We start from the raw sequence: 22,320 nt of genomic DNA on the forward strand, positions 1-22,320 counted from the left end.
AGTGCGAATTTCAATCCAAGAAGGAGTGCGAACTTTGTTGGAGGTTAGAGGTGGAGCGAGTTTTCCTCAAGGCGTTGAAGACCCAAAGGGTGGTGAAGTTGATGAAGGAGGCACATTTGCTAGAAGACTTCGATCTTCATTTTGCCTAGCGAATTTCTTAATTTTTGCATCATTTTTTAGAGCTAGTTCTCAAAGAGAGGTATGGCAAGATCTTCCTTGTTCAAATTTTGAAATTTTGAATTTCCAATTGCATAGTCATATTTAGGAAATGATAATTCAAAGACTTATCATGAAGTTTCCTAAATTTAAAACTTAATTCCAGTCTATATTTCTACGTTCCAAGGTATATTGCTCATTATGAAATGTTGTGTAGGTGTCAAGATGGCGACCCCAAAGGCAGGAGCATCCACTAGTCGTCCAGCCCTCATGAAGGAAGATCAAAAGAATGAAGAAATGGAGACCAAGATCGTGTCAAAATGGAGCAACATCGGAGATACCAACTTGGGAAACTTCAGTGTGAAGAAGTTTCGAGAGGTCCCTTATATTGGAAAGCCATCACCTGTCGCAAGGAGAATAATTGAAAGTGGCATTATCAAGGCGGCCGGCTTCCCTCCAGCAATCCAGTGCCATGAGCTGATGATCGAGTGTGCCCGCCATTATGACCCACAGTCAAGATCGATCGTATCCAAGGACGGAAACACTTTGGCTTATCTTTCAGAGGAGGCTATCAGTGAAGCTCTCCATCTACCAGAACATAAAGATATGATTTACAAAAGCTTGGAAGGAGCTAGATCCATGTACGAAGATGATCCAGACACTTGCTTGAGCATCATCAACAAGAATTGGTTACTCAAAAGTCGTCCTCGCCTGAGCAAGATTCCCAACACACCACATAGGATCGACTTCCAGGAGGAGTATAGGGATTTGATAACCTTACTCAATCGAGTTACAGGGGCTCCTCAAGCCTTCTATTTTGAGAAGTGGATGTTCTTCTTCATCCAAGTGATAGTTCAAGGAAAAGGAACAATTCATTGGGCTAGAATCATTAGCCATTGCTTGGACGTGCAGTTGAGAAGACTGAAGGCTACCAAGTCATTCCACATGAGCTCATACATCATATATGCCTTGATCAGGAGTTTTGAATATGCAGGACTACCTCACAGAGGAGCAATAAGAAATAGTTAGAAGTTTAGAGCTTTTGGAGAGAAGAAAGTTATTTTGTAGCAAGATTGAGTTTTGAAGAAAGAATTTCAAGCAATTGTTGTCCATTTTGGCTTTGAGATCAATAAAATATTGAAGTTATGGTGTTTTATTGCAATTCTTGTGGCTATCTTCACGGTTGTTATTTTCTTGAATCATTCTCAGTCGAAGTAGTATTTAAGTTTGAAGGACTAAGTGTTGGGCTTGATGTTGGTGAGATTCATGTTCCAAACCACTAGCTTCTTACTGATTGTAGGAACGCCTTGTGTGGTCAACTGGAGAGACTTGAATTGCTTAAACCTTCAATCGTCATTGAGCATTGGATATGTGCCCTTGTGGTAGTGTCTATGATCCTTGATGAATTGAAAAAATCATTTGTTACCTTAGAAGATCACATCAATTTCAGTTAGGATGTTATTTCATGGCAATATTGAAATTGGTAGAATCTTGCCAAGTCTAGCCTACATTAGGTCATTCTTAGGATTAGATTAGAATTTATCCCTTGCAAACCCTACCTTTTGATCTTTTTGAGGACTTGTTAGTTTAGAGAAATCTTGTTCCTACAGCTCGGAGGACGTAAGGCCCCTTGATGAAACAGCATTCACAACGACCACTGGTGCTTATCCACACGTAGAGACCCTACATAAAAGAACATTGGAGTCACCCTGATTGATCCTTTTTTGCGACATCTTCAGCAATCAGAGGCTTTATTCAAGAGAGGATAAGGTACCCTTGGGTATTTTATTCTGTGTATGATTGTGTATAAAATACACGTCAACACGGCCATAGGGGGAATTATGAGGATAATGCGGCCAATAAGAGAGTCAGCTTGGAGCCTGGGAGTCAGAATGAGATACCCCCTTCGCCTCCTCATCAAGAGACTTATGATACTACTGGGGTTGCTGCTCAGAAGGACCTTCATGCCAAGAGTGGTGAGCTTAATGACAAAAGGGATGATTATGTGGACATCCTGGGTATGGCTAGAGACCATGCCATTGATACTTTTAGTCTTTTCAAATGGCTTTTCCATGAAATCAAAGAGGTTAAACTCAACCAGATGGCTTTGAGCAGTAAGTTGGAAGCTATGCCTATCTCTATTAGTCAGGATAGACAAAAAGGTGTTGGTCAATGGATTGAGGATGAGAAAAAATCTGTTGTGGATTGTATCAATAGAGCTGTTGCTGGTATCGATCAAATGAAGAAGGGATTTGAAGAAAGATTCACCCATGTTGAGGAGAATTACAAGAAAATTCAGGCCACCCTCATTACCATTATGTCCAACAGCCACAAAATTGTCAAGCAGACGGTTGATGCTATGAATATCATGGTGAATAACCTTGATTGTGTTCAGCAGGACAAAATGCTGATCACCTTGGATGATGATAAAGACAAGAATCAGGGGGATTCTGGCCCCTGTAAGCAGACTAAGGGAATTTTGAAAAAGAAAGCTGCCACCCAAAGTGTGGACTACAAGGAGATGAGGTCTGTTGTTGATAATATGAGTCTCCTCGAGGTTGAGGTAGCTAAGACCCTTAAGAACCTTATGTAGGTTCTGTCTTCTGTTTCTCTGGTGTTGTCTCTTTTTCTTTGTTGGTTAGTGGTTCAGTGCTGGTTCTTTGTCGATCGTCTGTTTTTTTGTTGGGTCTTTGGCTGCCATATGTATTGTTCTATCTTTTGCAGCGTGTTTTGTTTTGGATTTTGTTCTGATGCTTTGATTCTAATCCTTTTAGAATCTTCTTTGTAAAGGGTTTCAGGTCCCCTTCAAAACCTGTTTTTGCCTTAATCCAAAGCATTTATTTTACTTTTCTAGAAGCAAAAGTACATTAAACATGGGAAAAACAATAACTCCAATCTGGAAAATGAAGAATGGACTATGAAATCGAACACACACAACCTCCACACGAACAACAAATCAACACAAACTAGAAAGCCTTCAAAAATAAAATCCCCAAATGCAATGAAAGTCTTCAAAATCAAATCCACAAAACCCCTTTGCGATCTTCACAAATTCTCCCATCAAATCCTCGTCAAAATCACTCCCAAACACATGTAAATCCAAAAACCCTTCTCCAACTCCAGATTTTTGAAAAACCACTCACCAAAACAACCTCTCCCCAATATTCAAAAGTACATTCCATGCCTTGCCAAATCACACTCAACACCCCAAAATCAAAACTCAAATGAAAATAAGACTTTCCTCTTGCATTGAGGATTGAATTAGCAATCCCCAATTTGAACAGAAGATCCCTCACATCAAATAAATAAAAATAACAATTTAAACTTAATTACCAAATAACATCTCCCACAAATAAATAAATAAATAAATCATCCCCACATAATGAAAATGCTATAATAATATTATCCACAAAATAATATAAATAAGAGGCAATATAAACAATATAATGTGAGACCCATTTAATACACCCCCACATAATTAATCATTTAAACTTAGGATTATGCATTATAATTTATTATTCACCTCAACCATACAACATCAAACCAACAATAAAATTAAATAAGATACATCATACCGAAAACCACATAAAACCTAACAAGATGACTCTAGCCAAGGATACTGGAACCCACATAGGACATTGACTAGTGTCAAGATATGATAGGTTTTTAATGTCACCTTCGATCAACTGCCATTGGGATTAAAGGCACGCTCAGATCTGTGAGATCAGGTGAAGTCGATGCCTAGTACCTGCAGTCCTGCATAACACCAAACGTCTATACACAACATATATATAAACATAAGATACACAAGTAGATGAAAGAGAATCACAACTTTACACCCCGCTCATATATGAGTGATGTGACATCGTCCCCTTCACATCCACAACAATAAGACATCATAGGGAAAGATATAACATAGTAAATGATCTTAACATCATCCGCATCCAATGTAGACACTAAATTAGGGTTAGCACAAGATAAATTATCATAAGCAATAAACATGAACCACATCTCTTAAATAGTGAATAATTATGAAGCTAATCATGACCTAACTTCAATTATTAATCCAGAGTATAAAATCAGCATCATCATAGTAATCATAATGAATCCACTAATATCAAAGAGAATACCAATATAAAGAGTGAAACAAGAAGCAAGGAGTATGAGGAACACAAACAAGTCCATAAGTATCTATCATAACCTATCATAAGGATGAATCAGGGAAGGGCACTACAATTATTGGTTCAGAGTCCAGATTTGTGCTTTCAATTTCGGCAAGGGTTTCAAAGGATACTTGCATTCAAGTACAGCATCTCATTTCTCCCTAGCACTACCAATTATGGGAGCTATAATTCAAGTTTGCAGGTCATTATCGTCTCATATATTTGTTACGTCCCTGACTTGGATTGTTCAAGATTTGTAGAATACTTCACAGAATTTTAAGTATGAATGGAAATGTTGCCGATCTTTTGGATGAAATAGATTTGCACTTAAGGGATTTATAGTAGTTTAATATAGCATGCACCAAATTCTTTCAATTCCTAGTTTAATAGAAGGAAGATTCAAATATATGTATCGCAATTTAGAGTATGAATGGAGATGTTGCTGATCTTTTGGATGAAATAGACTTGCACTTAAGGGATTTATAGTAGTTTAATATAGTATGCACCAAATTCTCTCAATTCCTAGTTTAATAGAAGGAAGATCCCAGTATATGTATCGCAAGGATTATTGACTATGTTGTCCAAATTCAACTTCTTGAATATGATGGCTGCAATCTATGTCTTTCCATTAATGTCCTAATGTAGAATTAAATCTAGGTCTTGATTATACTATAATAACCCTTGTAGGTTCCATTGGGTTAGTTTGCCAAGTGGATTTTTTAAATGACCCCAATGCAGTTGTAGCATCAAAGGTTTGGTATGATTTTCACAAGCAAGAGTTCACTGTTGTTTTCATATAAGGTAATTGACAACTTATACCATGCTTTGGAGAGACTAAGAATTATTTGTATAACTCCAATCTGAAATTAAATTAATGAAGTGCTCTGGTATAAAGTGACTAAGAATGGTCTAATCAGCAAACTTAATATTAATAGAGGAATATCTGATTTCTATCAAGTTGATGTTTCTGCAGTAATGATGCCAGCTATGGATATACTTCATCAAGATAATGAGTCTGGTGTATCCTTCTGGTATTTGCTCTCGATAGAACGTAGTCTGATATAACTCTTTATGTCTGGCCCCAAGAAGGGTAAATCTGATATAATTTCTGATATAATTTTATGATACCTTGTCAAGTAAGGAGGTCTGATATGATTGCAATCAGTTTTCTACAGATACGTTAAACTTACTCCTTAATTCCGTTGTGTCTAAGATACCAATCTGCAGATATAATTCGTATACAAAGTTAGGGATCTGCTATACGTCTGACAGAATAGATTGTCTTATGTATGACGCCCTTCCTGATTGTTTATTCTTATAATCATGCACCTGATATTTTCGCCCTTCCTGATTGTTAGCCTTATTAACATGCAGACTGTACTATGAAGCTGTCCGTGGTGATATCTATTTGTTAGTCATGCCTCCATATCTAGTTGACTTGCTGCTCGTCTAAGCTTTCCAACTTAGCAATCAATAATAAATAAATTTTTCCATATCCTCTTGTGCATTTCTCATGTCCCTGCCTTTATTTCCATGGAATGAACCATAAGAGGGGTGTCTCTTCATAGGGACCCGTTCCCTTCAATAGGCATGCTCTTTCTTCTACCCACACAAAGGATCTTTAATTTGTTTGTTTATTGGTTCGTCCTGAATAAACTAAACCTATTTATTTATTCCCTTACAATAAATCAATGCTTGGTCGAATGGTATCCTTTCCCTTGGTCGGCGTTATGTCGAGTATTTTATTGCTCATCGAGAGGGGTTATTTCGATATTATAAAGAGATTTGCAATGACTTTCGACAGATTTATTTCACAATCTAGCAACTCAAAAGACATACGTTCAACCCCAATAGAACTCTATAATCAGTGACTTTGTGCTGTTCATTATATGTAAGACAATTAATACAAAATATTCCCTCCAGGATATTATATGATCAAAGGTTTCATGGCGGACCTAACAATTGTCTCAAACTATTCCAAGAGATATTTGGTGACTTTGTGGCAGATTTATTTCAGAATCTAGCAACTCAAATGACATACATTCAACCCCATAGAACTGTATAATCAGTGATTCTGTGCTGATCATTATTTGTAAATCAAATAATACAAAATATTCCATCCAGGATATTACACAATTACAGTTCTAGCATAGTGTCTTATTGCTCTTGTATTCTCTTAAGTTAAACACTCTTCATTATTTCAATTTGCACTCTTCATTATTCTTTATTTTCTTTCCTTTTATGACACATTTAAATCTGCTTGAGTGTGTTGTCCCTTGAGCACCTGTGCGAAGGACAACATTTATCCATAACCCCATTCTGGTAAAGAATCCTCAAAACTGAAAATGTAGGGATTCTTAAAATTGAAACACCCTATGTTCTTTCTGTTATGTTGCAGACATACACGCCCCATTGCAAATGGGGACCCCCCACTTTTTTCGCTTCCTAGCTTAGGTGTTTTTGGTTTAGTTGTCCTAGCTTGGCAGTAGTTTCTTTGTCTTTAGCCTTTACTTGTGAGAGGAGGTATGTTTGTGAGTGTCAAGTTGAGGGATGTGAAAGATACAAATGTTGTTAAGTTGCAATATTGTCAATGTTGCTAAGGTTGCCATGTCGTCAATGTTGTCAAGTTGTCAAAGTTGTCCTGATTGCAAAAGGATGTCAAAGTTGTCATATTGTTAGAGTGCAGGACGTCGTCAGGAGTGGTAAGTTTGCTTGTAGTTCTGTCAGGAACTGCAAGCACAATTCCTAGGGTCACGAGCTATAAGCTTGCCTGATACAAAATCTAGAGGGGAAAAATATGAAAATTTGTCTAAGTCTGGAGTAACCCCTTTTAGTTATGTACTAACTTGGGCAGATACACCCCCTATATGCGCTCATGTACAAACTTTGTGCATGGTACCCTCTTAGGTGCACTCGGGTAAATTGTGTATAAGAATGTGTTAGGCCCATTCATATCATGTTGATGGGAAGCAAAAGGTCGGCCAAGGTGAGATCAAGAATTTGTGCACAACACCCCTTTAAACCCACCTTATGTTATGAAAACAATCATTTCTTATGCGTTCATGAGAGAAGATGATGTATTTTTGTGCAATCACACATCTCAAGTACACCAAGGGCTGTTTGTGCAAGTGAATGCTTCATTTGTGCCCAAGGGAAGAAAATCAGATTAAAATTTATTAAGGATTTAACCCCCCTTGAGAATGTACGAATTAGAGCAAAGCTTCACCTATATCCTGCTGAACACTTTTGTGCAACCACACCCATCAATTGTGCTCTGTCAGCTTTTGTGTAGGTCAAGGACTTGAATCCCACTCATCATTTTGTGCACATCAGCTACTCAAATGTGCTTGCCTCTTGTGCAGATACATGTCTTAAACCCGCTTTGCAAGAGTACCCTCCAAATGCTCTCCCTTACCATCTTGTGCAAACCAAGGGTTCAAACCCGCTCTGCCCTATGCATGCCTACCCTTGAATCCTGCCAGTGCAATACTACCCTTCAAATGCGCTCCATACACTTATTTGTGCAGACCTGCCCCAAAATTCTGCCCATGTTTTGTGCACAATAGACCTTCAAATCCGCTGTGCAGGCCTAGGACTAATATGCGCCCTTGAGAAGCAGTGAAAATCAGACCAAATAGATGAAATCAGACCTGGATCATTTAATCAGGCCTTAAAGCTTAAAATCAGACCCTAAAACATCAAAGTCAGGTCTAAAATCAGACCTAAAAGCAATTAAATCAGACTTCAAACACATGGGAAATGAGACTGCACATTAAGATCAGACCTAGAAACTCAGAAATTAGACCTAAGGCAGACCTAAAGTCAGGAAAATCAGACCCGAATATGCCTGAATGCTGAATGGCAGAGCAGAGATAATTAAATCTGAATGAGATATTTGGATTGTGTTGGAGATGGACTGCTTTGGCTTTTATTTATATGTGTCTCCTTATTGGCTTTTTGCGTAGCTGACCTGATTGGGGTTAAGAGAAGGTCAAAGTAAATGATGCCGACATCTTATTTGCACAAGCTTCTGCATGAAATGTGCTCCATTTTTTGTGCATGGGAAGGCCCTAAACCCACTCAGAATTGTGCACAAGGGCACTCTAAATGCGCTTTCCCTTGTGCATGTTGACCCCCAAAACCCGGTCAGGGGTAAACAGGCCCTAGGTCGGCCTTGTTGGAAAGGAAAATACAAAGTTTGAAGGGTAAAATGAATAAGTGTTAAGGCCTGCCGACCTAATAAGGCATTGAATTAATGTGTTTATCAATCATTAATAATGCAAGTCGGCTAGAATGGAGGAAGGGCGAGTTCAAAGGTGTGGAAGCATATAAAGGTAACTTAAAATCATTCATTTCAAACACCAAATTGTAATTCCAAGCAAATTAAAAGGGGTGCAGATCCAGATGCGAGTGCCAGCAGAAATAGGGTAAGTATCAAAGTGAAATTTGTGACAAGGCAAGTCAAAGAAAGAAATCCAACCTGGGAGAGAAGACAAAATCTGACCTGAGCGCATGTATAAGGGCAGACCTGTGAGTTTAAAGGGAGATCATCAACAGTCTTCATGCAACCCTCATTAGCAGAATGTATTTTTAGATTCATACTTCTTGATTTTATGCAGGTTGAAATGGGGTTTTAGGGTCTGATTTGTTAGGTGTTTGTCTTACTTTCACTTAATTCATGATGTATGAGTGTTCTTTCTTTGTTTTTCAGGTCTAGGGCCAGCAATAAGATACATGAGATCAAAGGAAGACTATCTCAACTATGCATAGGAGAAGAGTACATTACACAACGAAAGGCTCTACAACATCAAGATAAGAAACACTTCAGCAAAGTAAGGGTAAATCAACATCAAGTCTACAAAGGCATGGAAGATAAGCATTGACACTTACATTGCAAGGAAGAGATGACCAATGCAATATAGACAAACAACATTAAGTATTCAAGTATTCAAGAGGATTATCACCACCTCAAGGGTTTAGGACTTCACAAAGTCTAGATATTCAAGGCATAGCAATGAGGATGAGGAAACTTTGCAATTATCTTGAATTTCCTACGGAAATCCAAGATTACAATCAGTTCAACAAGGAGAGATCATTTGGGGTTGCTTCACTGTGAAGGACTCTACATCAAGATAGGCCACATGGGAAGACATCAGTTACACGTAAGAGTACCCCCACATCAAGGCAAGGAAGTAATCCCAGTCAAAGAGATAGTGTACAAGGTGATCAAGCATATGCATCACATAGTCTACATCAAACATCATGAAGGTGGAAATTCATCACAAGGAAGATTCCCAAGTCAGAAGATGAAGATGCAAACATGATCAAGGAGAGATAGTTTCAGAAGAGTTAAGCAAAGTTAGATGCTTGATCACAAAGATGATACAATTTGGGAATATGCCTCACCATCATCACATTGGGCTAGGAAATATTGAGTATCAAGAGATATTGCTCAATGACAAACACTTCTTTGTGATGATCTCCATGAGGAGCAAGTTGAGGTGGCATCCCATTCATCATCAACAAGTCAAGTTACTCCACATTAGCATGTCTAAGTTTGTTGAGCTTGATTCATCTAGCGATGGATTAAGTGACACATGGCATTGCATCGAAGATTGTTCCACATACCTAACCTCATTTTTTTCATTGGTCCGCATTCAAAAAAGGACATGTGTCCTAAACATTGTAATTATTTATTGATCGAATGAAGTTAGTTGTAACTAACCCTAATTAGGGTTTTGTCATGTAATCTCGGCTCTGGATCTTGAATCAATCTGAGCCTTTGATTTGTAAAGAGACCTTTATATAAGGCTCGGTCCTCTCATTTGTAAAGGTTAATGGATAGTAGCAGTTAGCAGTAGCAATAGAGTAGGAGAAAAGGAGATTGTTGCCAAGGCTTATTGTAATAAACATACTATTTTCATTGAAGATATGGTGGATCTTGTGTGCTATTTCAACATGTTGGATAGTTTTTACTTCTCATAGTTTAGATGTTGATTAGTTGAATTGAAGATTTTATTGTTGATGAATGGTGAAGCCTAATGTTCATATCACTTGGAATTTGTTGATTGCAAGTTGTAGAGTGTGGTTATACTGAACTTATTTACAAGCTTAACTTCGATTGCTATATGCTCATTGGCATAACGTTGGTGTGCATAAGTGATATGAAAATCATTTGCTTATCCTTTGGAGATTGCACCATCTTTGTGTAGTTGTTTCCTCATGGTGAAGCAAAGCTTGGTTTGGTTACATCGAGTCAACAATCATCTCTTACATTCCTAGGATTAGATTAGATTTCTAAATCCTTTCCCTTTTGTCTTTTATTTTTCAAGTGAGTTAGTATAAATTCTGCATTCTAGTCGTGTTCATAAGCATAACTCCCTTTGTGATTACCAACATTATCACACCATATACTGAGTCTATCCAAAGCATAAAGTCTATTGTTCGCATTGTAAACCTTGGAGTTGTTTCATTTATTCTGCATTCTAGTCGTGTTCATAATCATAACTCCCTTTGTGATTACCAACATTATCACACCATATACTGAGTCTATCCAATGCATAAAGTCTATTGTTCGCATTGTAAACCTTGGAGTTGTTTCATTTGATCGTATTTTTTAGCATATGAGGTTTCTTTGTTCAAGAGAGGATAAAATATAGTATTTTATTCTATGTTTGAGGTATCATAAAAAACACACGAACACCTTAAAAGATGTCTACAAAGTTGATTCTCATTCTGTCATTAGATACCAGTTAAAGTCAAGACAACTTGCACATTTATTCCTTTTTTATTTATTTTTGTAATGTCCCCAATTTTAATAAAGTGATTTAATAAGTTAATTAATTAAGTGGTCCTAAATTTTAAATATTATCATAAGGACTCATTTAATTAATTAATTTAATTATTAAATAAAGGGGCCCAAATTAATAAAATAATAAACTATTGCCGGCCTGCTTGTAACCCTTCGGGAAACTTCTCAAATCTCTTTATATGGTGAATTTGGTGTTTTCTTTGTATTTGCGAATTCCAGTTGGAGTTCCGTTTTGTTGCAGTTTCAGAGGTGCAAGATCCTCCCTATTCTGTATTTGCAGTTTCGGTGGGAGTACCTCCTCACCCTATTCTGCTCGTGGTCCGAATCTGTAATGCCTTCATTTGAAGACACGTGTCATCGAGTTCTAGATAAAATACATGTTCCCAGAGCTTTCATTCTGTGCACTAAACTAATATAAATATATATATCCAAAGAGTATAATGCGTTTAACTCTATTGCATAATTTGAGTAGTAACATTCGATGGTTGGCAAATTACACAAGGCTCAAGAAATACTTATCCTGCCGAAGGTGTAGATCCGTCGAGAGTGAAACCCGACGAAGGTGTAGTACGCCGAGAGTGTAATCCGGTACGCCAAGAGTGTAATCCTGTCGGCAGTGAAAACCTGCCGAAGGTGTAGTACGCCGAGAGTGTAATCCAGTACGCCAAGAGTGTAATCTTGTCGACAGTGAAAACCTGCTAAAGGTGTAGTTCCGTCGAGAGTGAAACCCCCCGAAGGTGTAGCACGCCAAGAGTGTAATCCAGTATGTCGAGAGTGTAATCCTGCCGACAGTGAAAACTTGCCAAAGGTGTAGTTCCGTCGAGAGTGAAACCCGCCGAAGGTGTAATACGTTGAGAGTGAAACCCGTCGAAGGTGTAATACGCCGAGAGTGTAATCCAGTACGCTGAGAGCGAAAACCTGTCGAAGGTGAAATTTGGGTACCGTGCGGTTGGGTACATTACAGTGGTATCAAAGCCAAAACCCTTCCAGCCTGCGGAATGCTTGGGATGACTACAAAAATGGAAGAAAGGGATAATGAAATTGCTGCCAATAAAATCACCAAGTGGTATAACAAATATCAAAAGAGGAAGAATTTTCTGACATTTCAAGAATATCTAGTTCTGATAGGAAAAAGTATACCTGTGCATGAGGAGGTTATCATAATCTTTGGTGAATACTCAAGTGAACCTGAGGAGATCAAGGCTACCAAATCCTTTGATAGGCTCTATGTGAGGAAAAGAAAAGAGGAGTTGGATCTTGAATTAGGAACTCAATCAGAATCAAAGAAAGATGATGACAAGTTCACATGTTCACCCTAGCGAGAGGAGGATATGGACAAGCCAGAGACAACAATTGTCCCTTCAAGTGGAGAACACTTAAACTTTAATGACAACTACAAGGATGAAAATGTTTTTATGAATTTTGTCAAGCCAACAGTGGTTGATCAACTTCATGGAGATGCGAACTCTAGCAATGATCCCTTACAGTAGCAATCTCTACAGTTGGTTGAATACGAAGTTCACCCTTTGGTTGGGCATGAGGCGTGCATGATTGTCATCTCTCCTTGTGAGTGGCATCTATATGAAGAAAGCAAGTTGGATTTTGATGAGTTATTCCTCAACTTCGAGAAGGGCAATGTTTATATCAGAGTGGAGCAGCGCAAGCTGATTGGGGATTTGCAGGTGGTGCTCACAGTCATGGTGCGGCGTCAAGCTTTCAGCGGATACGGCTACTAGCATCCGCGCATGGTCTGGGATCTCGGAGCTTGTCAAATTGCAGATAATTACGGATTGCTTGAGGGCAAGCAATCTTTGGGCTGGGAGGACTGTAATGTCCCCAATTTTAATAAAATGACTTAATTAAGTTAATTAATTAAGTGGTCGGAAATTTTAAATAATATCATAAGGACTTATTTAATTAATTAATTTAATTATTAAATAAAGGGGCCCAAATTAATAAAATAATAAACTATTGTCGGCCTGCTTGTAACCCTTCGGGAAACTTCTTGGAGCTCTTTATAAGGCCAAGTTTGGCATAGTTGTTGGTATGGTGAATTTGATGTTTTCTTTGTATTTGCGAATTCCAGTTGGAGTTCCGTTCTGTTGCAGTTTCAGAGGTGCAAGATCCTCCCTATTCAGTATTTGCAGTTTCGGTGGGAGTACCTCCTCACCCTATTCTGCTCGTGGTCCGAATCTGTAATGCCTTCATTTGAAGACACATGTGTCATCGAGTTCTAGATAAAATGCATGTTCCCAGAGCTTTCATTCTGTGCACTAAACTAATATAAATATATATATCCGGAGAGTATATCGCGTGTAACTCTGTTGCATAATTCGATGGGTGGCAAATTACACAAGGCTCAAGAAATACTTATCCTGCCGAAGGTGTAGATCCGCCGAGAGTGAAACCCGCCGAAGGTGTAGTACGCTGAGAGTAGATTCTACATAACAAGAAAGCCTCAGATGTGAAATTACAAATATTGATGCTAAGAAATGTGTAGAGAGTTCATATTCTCCCTCCAGGAATTTTCTCATGCAGTGTTTGTTGCAACACATTTTGCTTTCAAAATGTAATCCGAGATCGCACATATTAAGGAATCCTAAATGAAGAAATGCCAAAATATGGTGCATTTGGTTGGTTTCTAATTCTATTGACTTAATAGAGCTAAGTATAAAGTGGAACACTCTAAGTATAGGTCAGCTGAGTGGTTTCTGCTTCTAATTGGGAATGTGACAGAAAATGGGATTGTTGCAAGAGTTCTGGGCATGTGTGCATTTCTCTCCAGGATTCTAAACCTTGTTACGGGACTATTGTTCATCTAATGACAGACAATTTATGTCAAGATGTCAAAATAATCCATTAGTAAGGTTTAAAAGGGTTACCTTGAACCGAAGTCAAATTAGAGTTTGATTATAGATTCTAATATGTGGTTAAAGGTTTTTTTTTGTAAATCCTGTGCATCTTGCTGATTCACAACTTGTTTACAGTTTTCTGAATGCATATGTTATCCCCACTCCCCATGTTATGAATTGTGCTGAAAATTCTTGAAAATTTAGAAGTCAATTTGTTAGATTAACAGTTATACTGGTTCTCATGGTTGCCTGACGTGGAGTTGCTGCTTTTGAAATGATTATCACCATTGTTTGCTGCTGGTTGTTTTTGGAGGATGAAAGAACACAGATATGACTGCCTTTCTATTGTTGGTCAAATTATTGTGCATCATGGATGGAAATCATCTTGCGACATACAAAGTCAATGTTTGAATGATTTTGCAGTGATCTTTGCTTGCTTATCTTTTTATGTTGAAACATTTATAGTCATCATATCAGCTTCTATAGTTCAATATTTTAGTTGTCAAAAGTAAAAAATTTATGGATTCTTTTGCTTGAGATCCGTTTTGTTAATAAACCTTAGCTATTTAGTGGCAGGAAGCAGACCTTGAATTTGTGTGTAACTTATACGTTTACGTAGCATGTGAATGAGCATGTGTAGCATCTTCTGAAAACAAAGATGCTTCACCTTGTTGGGAGTGGAACTGAAGATTTGAGAGAAGAGTGCCACCCCTTTCCATAGTCGACAGTGTAATCCTTCCAAATAATATTGATTCTCTTCTCCAGATACTTGTGTGAATATGCAGAATGTCCATATTCCATTGTAGTTTACTGTTTGCCTTTAGTTGCAAGGCAATTTGATAGTCCTTGAGTTTTTGCTGTCATTTATAAAGTGGCTGTTTTATGTTACCTAAGATTTTGAGTTATGTTTATTCATCTTTATTTTCTCTGAAGTAGAACGGATAATGTACGAAGAAAATTGATATCAATTTAAAACTGACTAATTTGTGTGAATGTGTTCTGATTTTTTTGAAATGGCATTTTAAAAAAGCTGCCTATTGTTTATTATTTGTTTTTCTAGGTTTTCTTGTTCTAGGAGCCTATTTGTGACACATGCATGGCAATTTTGGCAGGAATCTTTGCTTCAATGATGGGAATGAAGTGCTTTACTGACTACGAAGCAGAAGATAATAGTTTAAGTAGGGAAATGTGGAGGGAAATAGAATGAATGAGACTGCATTTATAGATGAAAAAAATGAGAAAAGTTAAAAAAAAAATGAAACAATGTCCCCACAGAAAAAAAAAGAGGGAATACAAAAAAAAAGTAATTGCAAGAAAAGAGAAATAATGAATGATGAAAGTTTTGATTGAATGAAAAAAACAATGAAAAGAAATAGTAGACTTGTAAGTATGAAAGCATGAAGGTAGAAGCAGTTGATGTGAACAGATGTGTAAGTCTGAAAAAAGTGGTTATAGATATTGTGAATTCTCTAAAGTAGAATTCAATGAAAAGCACAATGCTGAAGGAACTGAGAAGTGACCTGAATTACCACACACAGCATTGTATGCTTCTGCTGAATATGCCAGGAAGGCTCTGCATGACATCACATGAGATTCGAGAAAGCTGGTCTTTCTAGGAAGCATGTTAAGCTCATGATTGGAGATAGAAGTATGTAAATTAAAAAAAGTTCATTATTCAAAGTGGAAGGTGTTGAGAAGACTCAAAGTGCACTGGTGAGAAATCTTTGCTGCCATTATTTGTGTATACAATTCTCTTAGCTGTAAACCAAAGCCGATTTTTACCAAAGCCAAATTTAAAAGTTCTTTCAGGAGATATTAAGTGCATGAAATTATGAATAAATGTCTCCAGGATGATTGCTGTTGAACCTATGTATTTCATGGATCAAAAGTGTATTCCAGATGTAATGTAATGCCACAGACATTTCTATCCTAAATTACAACGTACGACATAGTCTAAGATCTTTACAATCCTATGTACTTAAGAAAATTTGGAACTAATGAAAATCAAATTTTCCATGATAATGGCAATGTTTACTGGAATACTTTTGTCTATGCAGCTATTGATGAGTTACAGTTAAGGCACCTTCTCTTGAACCTTGTGTGACCAACATTAATGGCAATGTTTACTGGAATACTTTTGTCTATGCAGCTATTGATGAGTTACAGTTAAGGCACCTTCTCTTGAACCTTGTGTGACCAACATTAAGTTGTGGAAGTACAGCTATATGAATTTAGAATTGAGCCTGCTCTTCTTATTTGTTGCTTCTGATTCATATGGTCATGTGAATCTTGATTTAGATCGTCTGTGCATTGGATTCTCAACTGTAATGGTTTTACAATTAAATACTTGTGGATTTCTTTTGACTAAATTGTTGCCTTGAGAAAATTGGTTTATTTTTTCGTATAAGTTGTATTCAAACTGAAGTTATACCTATAGTGCATCTAATGTTCATTTATGAAATTGTGGTTATTAGGATATCTTCCTTAACCACAGGACTTCAATAGTGCTCTCAGGTCCAATAATTTTCAAAATTGGCTCTTGCAATTGAGACTTATCTTCTCGTTTGCACATAAACTGCCTCTTGATTGAATAGCTTGAAAGAAAGTGGAAGTAAAATTTACCTTCTCAAAAATCATTTGAAATTATTTGGATTTAACTCTTCAACGGTCGGTGTCATTTTCTCTGCTTTGGAGAATCATAGCAAGTTCAATTTAGTTAGTTAGCTCAAGTATTAATAATACTTCTGAAGTTCCAAATATATTGTTTGTACTGTCATCTTTGTCTGTTTTAATTTTTTGGGAGGCTAAATGTGTAGTGATTTCAAAAGTTTGGTATCATGAGATTATTAAGTTTCTTTATTTAGTCAAATTTTCACACACCATTTGGTGGAAAATTTTAAATATATTAAATGGATTCCTAACAATTTCAGGTTGATTACTCATGCACTCCAGAGGAAGTACAGCAGCATTTTCAATCTTGTGGTACAGTGAATCGAGTTACAATTTTGACAGACAAGTTTGGTCAGCCAAAAGGGTATTTCATCATGTTGCATATGTAATACAAGCTATATTGCTTGCACAATTTTTGCTATATGCAGAGCAGTTATAAATTAATGGTACAGGTATGCTTATGTTGAGTTTGTCGAGCTTGAGGCGGTTCAGAATGCTCTTCTTCTCAATGAGTCTGAACTGCATAGTCGCCAGTTGAAGGTGAGATGCAGTTCTACCTTTCATATCCATGCTCATAGTTTGCCTTTGCTCTTTAGTTTTAAAATTTTTTGTATTGTTTTAGATTCTTTTTTGCTTTGAAAATTTTCTTTTTCCCTTTTTTCTTTGGTTCATCAATTGTGGACTTGGTGCCCACTTCCATATATATTGAACTTAAATTTTTTTTACAAGTTTCTGCATCAAACCTTGACTTGGGGTGCTACAAGTTTTAACAAAAAGGCTTCAATCTATTACAGGGGAGCTAAACTATGTACAGATGGAATTTTGGTTCAATTATTCTGTGTTTGTCTGCTCAAATGACTTCAAGAATGAGGAATGACCACCTTTCACCTGCTGAATCTTTTGCCTGGTTGTTTGTGTTGTCTGTCTGATATGACTGGTCATCATTAATTGTCATTTCTTCTGTGCGAGGTGTAAAGAGATTGAATTTACTTATCATACTTGTCATGAGGATTTCTACAATTACAATTTTGTTAGAAAGTGATCGATCCAGGAAATCTTCCAGATTTACTATTGCACTCCTTAGAAATGAGCCTGATAAGTCAAAGAAGGGATGATAGTCTATAGACAGATGAAAACTGAATTCTTTTGAAGGATGGGCCAGTTCTTAAAAAAAGCAAGAAGATTGTCCAGAAGATCTCTAGATTAACCAAATTTAGCACACATCCAAGTCCAGCATTTAATAGCAAATTTGTGCATTAGAGAGAGGTGATCTGTAGATTCTTCAGTCTTCAGACATAGGACACATTGTGAAGGACCTTCAATGCCAATTTTTGTTAGCCAATGTGCAGTGAGGATGTTTTGTGGAGGGCAGATCACGCAAATCCTCCAACTTTTGGTGACACACTTCACCCCACATTTGGCCATTAGCCAGTCTATATTGGAGGGAGGGACATCGGCAATTTGGTAAACTAAGCCAATTTGCTTGTATCATCCTCTTTCCCAATTGAATATTTTCTCTTTGATAATTCAGATTTAAGGAGAAGTCCTTCCAAAAAGAATCCTCCAGGTCATTTGATTGTGATGACTGAAACATAATCTCTCACAATGCTCAACCAAGAAGTAGAAAGTTCTTGAGTTTTGCTTAGTTCTTTGCAACCTGCTAAAGTGGGGTGACTAATCCACAAATCTTCCCAAAAATTGGCTTTGAGATTGTTTTGAACTTCATAGTTTAAATGATTAGTCACAAGAGATCTGCTATGCAACATGAAATTTCATATGCAAGAACCATTAGGAGTGTCAATGATGGAATCCTTGATGGATCTTTGGAATCAATTTTTTTTCTTTTTTTTATAGAGTTTTGTGCCTCTTGAGATCTCGTTTTCCAAACATTCCTGATACTAGTTTTGGTTCTAGAGCTTTGTTTTGCATGTCAGTGTGCTGCAATCCAGCACATCTATCTGATTTTTGGTCACATAATGCGTTCCAGGCTATGAGGGGAATTATCTTATTATCATAATTCATATCTACCTTGCCAAAGAAACCTACGTGAATTTGTTCTGGAGAGTCCAACATTTTGGATGGCATTCTCATTCATGACATCAAATAAATTGGAAGTGCTTAGAGGACTGCCTTTATCATCAGAATTGTACCTGCAAACAAGAGCTATTTCCCTTTCCCATAGGGAAGTCTTGAGTGGTGTGAGTTGATTAGATTTTCCCCGAGAGTTGGTGTGCCTGCTCCTTTAAAGAGGGAAACCCCCAAATATTTGCTTGGAAGGGAACTGATATCAGCTGGCCAGAGGTGGCTGTATATATACCTTTAATAGACCCTACTTCACAAGATGATATAGTAGATGAATTGCTGACAGCACACATTACTTGGTTGAGTAGCTACCCAAATACCATGCCACGAACTATACTCACAACTACAATCTTTGTGAATTTATTTCCCTAGAGCTTCTGCCATTAAAATGAGGAGAAAGGGGGATGGGGGATCCCCTTGTTGAAGACCTTGGAGTACCATTTACCAAAACTAGGAACTTGAGGCTTGATATGCAATTGAATATCTCTGTTGTTCTAAGGCAAGCAAAACCGAAGCTTTCTGAATTTTTCATCAAAAGTTTTCATAGGCTTTACATATATATAGCTTTGGAAGAGATGATTGAGTAGATGACTTCATGTGAGATAAGAATACAATCCATTGTAGATATTTTGAGGAACAAAGTAGGTCTGTTTTTCTTAGATCAATTCAGGAAGTATCAGTTTCAATCTATTGGCCATGGCTTTAGATATGATTTTGTATATTTTGTCACAAAATTGAAATAGGGTAGAAAAGGATCTGCTTTATAGGAATTAGTGCTATAAATTTTTATTGAAATCCTTTAGCATCTTCTTGGACTTTCTTGATTCCAGAGTTTCGAGATTCGGCAGAACTTGCTAGGACTCGGCAAGTCTCGAGCTAGGTGACCGTGGGCGAGTCCTAGGGGCCCAGACTTGGGCTTGTTCGAGTCCTAGAAAGTTTCGGGACTCGCGGACTTGGCTCGGACCTGGCAAGTCCTGATGCCTAGACTTGACCAGACTCAATTTTTTTTTTCTTTTAAATCTCAAAAAATGACAAAAGCAAACATTTTTTGATGTTTTTCTCTAATTTTTTTTTTGCATTGCTACCCCTCAAATCCATTAGCCCCTCCACTCCCAAACCCCCACTAGTTAGTGGGACCTACCTTAGATGCCTTTGCAGGAGGGAAGTAGATTACTTTGAGCCATAAACTTCTAGTTATTGTTTTGATATTTGTTTGGAACATTTGATGTCATGGATTTCATATTCCATGAGTATTGTATACATTTGACAATATTTATATATCTAAGTGTGCTATTTTCTTCAAGTATAATTTGCGTTTATAATTATCTGGTTGATGTATACTTGTGTATGTGATTTAATTGTGTCTTTAAGGTTTATTTAATAAAGGGTGCATGAAACAAGTTTTAAATACTTAAAAATCTCTAAATTTCTTGGGGTTTTCACTTGTCGAGTCACCCTTGTTGAGTCTGTGCCGAGTCTAAGGCTCATTTCTATGCTTGATTCTTCGCCAATTGATCATATGCCCTTCCCCACAATACCTCAGTTTTTTGAAACAAGGCAGTTGGGAAACCACCAAGTGCAAGGGCTTTATTTTGATGATGTTGATGAAGACCCGCCTTAATCTCAACCTCTGTGAAGGGAGCCATGAGAATTTGATGAGCTCCAAATTTTGACTTGGCAAAAACTTGACAATTTGAAAAATACTTATATCTCTTCAAAAATACTTTTTTGGCAAAATTCAATTACATAATGTATCAAACAAGTCTAGAAAATCACGAGGAAGTGTTTTCTATGAGATTTGATTCTTGAATACATACGAATCAGAAAATCTCATCATCTTTTGAAGATGTATACACTAGCTAGTTACTAACTAATAACTATTTTGAATCTATGATGATTGTCTTTGGAAATTATCATCATAAATTGCATATCTAGGCAAGTAACAAATTAGAAGTATTATAATTTCCTCTTCCTTGTTTTAGTGAAAAACTGGACAATAGAGGGTATGGTCCTTGCACTCAATTGCATTTTGTTTGGTGTAGAAGATGATACTCATGGCTCCTTGCTAAGCCTAGATGATTGTGCCTATGGCTATATGACAATGCCTCTTCTGCAATATCAATTTCCTCCAATGATAATCCAATTTCCCTTGTTTTTGTTGCAGCCAAATGCTCCATAGCTTGCCTCTCGAAATCAACAATCGCATCATCTATGGACAAGGAGGGCTCATCATCTTGTACGATCTAGTCATTGTAGGGATCAATCTCATCCAAATCAATAAGCTACATTGATTGTCCTCCACCTTTCTTGTGCGAACCCGAAGGTTGTATTGCATAAAGACTAGATCATTAAGGCTTTCCTGAGTCAATTTATTTCTCTTCTTCGTGTTAATGGCGCCAAACAAACTTTATTTGTGATCACAACCATAAGCATTACAAGGTTGAGACAAAATTCAAAGGACTAGGTTTTGTAGATTTGGAGTATTTATTGAGCACACGGTTATATTGAGAGCGGGGGGGGGGAGTGAATCAGTATAACAATTACTTTTCCAAATTTACTTTATTAATCACAATTATAACAACTATTCAAATGCAAAGAACACAATATATACATGGAAACCCTAAAAGGGAGAAAACCGCGGCAATAAGACTGCTTTATATAAATAATAGTTTCTGTACAATTTTAGAGGCACTGACCCTTCATTTCATTCGTGAGCACCTACTCACTAGAGGCACCAACTCCTCATTCAAATTATAATCGCAAGAGTTACAACTCCCTTGTCAATCTGAAATAATTCTCACACAAGTCTGCTATAAGCCTGATCACCAATTCGCTTTAAAGAGATTACAATCTCTTCTATATGAACTCCTATTTGAATGAATTCTAGTCTGCAAGACTGTAAATCTGCTACTTCTTATTATCTGATTATGAATCCTTCACAATAAGATCATAATCACTTCTGCAATCAACCCTTTATCTTCTTCTCCTCAAGTCTGAAAATGATTTTCATACAATTCCTTTGCCCAATCTGGTGTATGTATCTATTTGTTCTCCTTTGATTCACACATCACACAGCACACACACTCCGAAATTGATTCAGATCTGCCTTATATAGCTTCCATATGCATTCAAAGGACATACCTTTTGAACTTAGACATCTCTCAAGAGACTTCACCATTTATCAAATGGTCACAGCACTTCTTCAAAAACAATTTACCTTTGTTTTTGTTAACCGCACCTTTTGGATATAGTCTTTTAGAGCCATAACAAATCACACTTTTTATCATTCTTAATCACTTGCTTTGTTTTAGTGTTCTTACATTTTCATTGCACCATATCATTGCACCTTCTTTACTAATTATTTTATTCATATTGACTTTTCCTTGAACTGCACCCCTTTGATTAGTCATATTAACTTCCCCTTAAACAAACTGCACCCCTTGGTGCAAGTTATCTCTGTATGAATCAGTTGTCTTAAGGATATTTAATCAAACATATTAATTACTATTTTTTATGAAAATTACTAATTGCTGTCTTTGTCATATTAATGCTTTTGTCGTAGGTGCTTCCTTAATACTGTTTTAGA

General features: G+C 37.1%; 1 protein-coding gene across 1 annotated transcript in view; it reads left to right on the forward strand.

Moving 5' to 3' along the window:
• The window catches only part of LOC131033292 (polyadenylate-binding protein 2), a 102,294-nt gene that overhangs the window by 21,524 nt on the left and 58,450 nt on the right, over nucleotides 1–22,320 (forward strand). The window contains exons 4-5 of the mRNA XM_057964476.2: nucleotides 16,913–17,016; nucleotides 17,105–17,192. Of these exons, the coding sequence (XP_057820459.1) occupies nucleotides 16,913–17,016; nucleotides 17,105–17,192 (192 nt within the window). The remainder of the gene's footprint in view (nucleotides 1–16,912; nucleotides 17,017–17,104; nucleotides 17,193–22,320) is intronic.

This window comes from Cryptomeria japonica, chromosome 10 (genome assembly GCF_030272615.1).
Source record: "Cryptomeria japonica chromosome 10, Sugi_1.0, whole genome shotgun sequence".
Taxonomy (NCBI): Eukaryota; Viridiplantae; Streptophyta; class Pinopsida; order Cupressales; family Cupressaceae; genus Cryptomeria; species Cryptomeria japonica.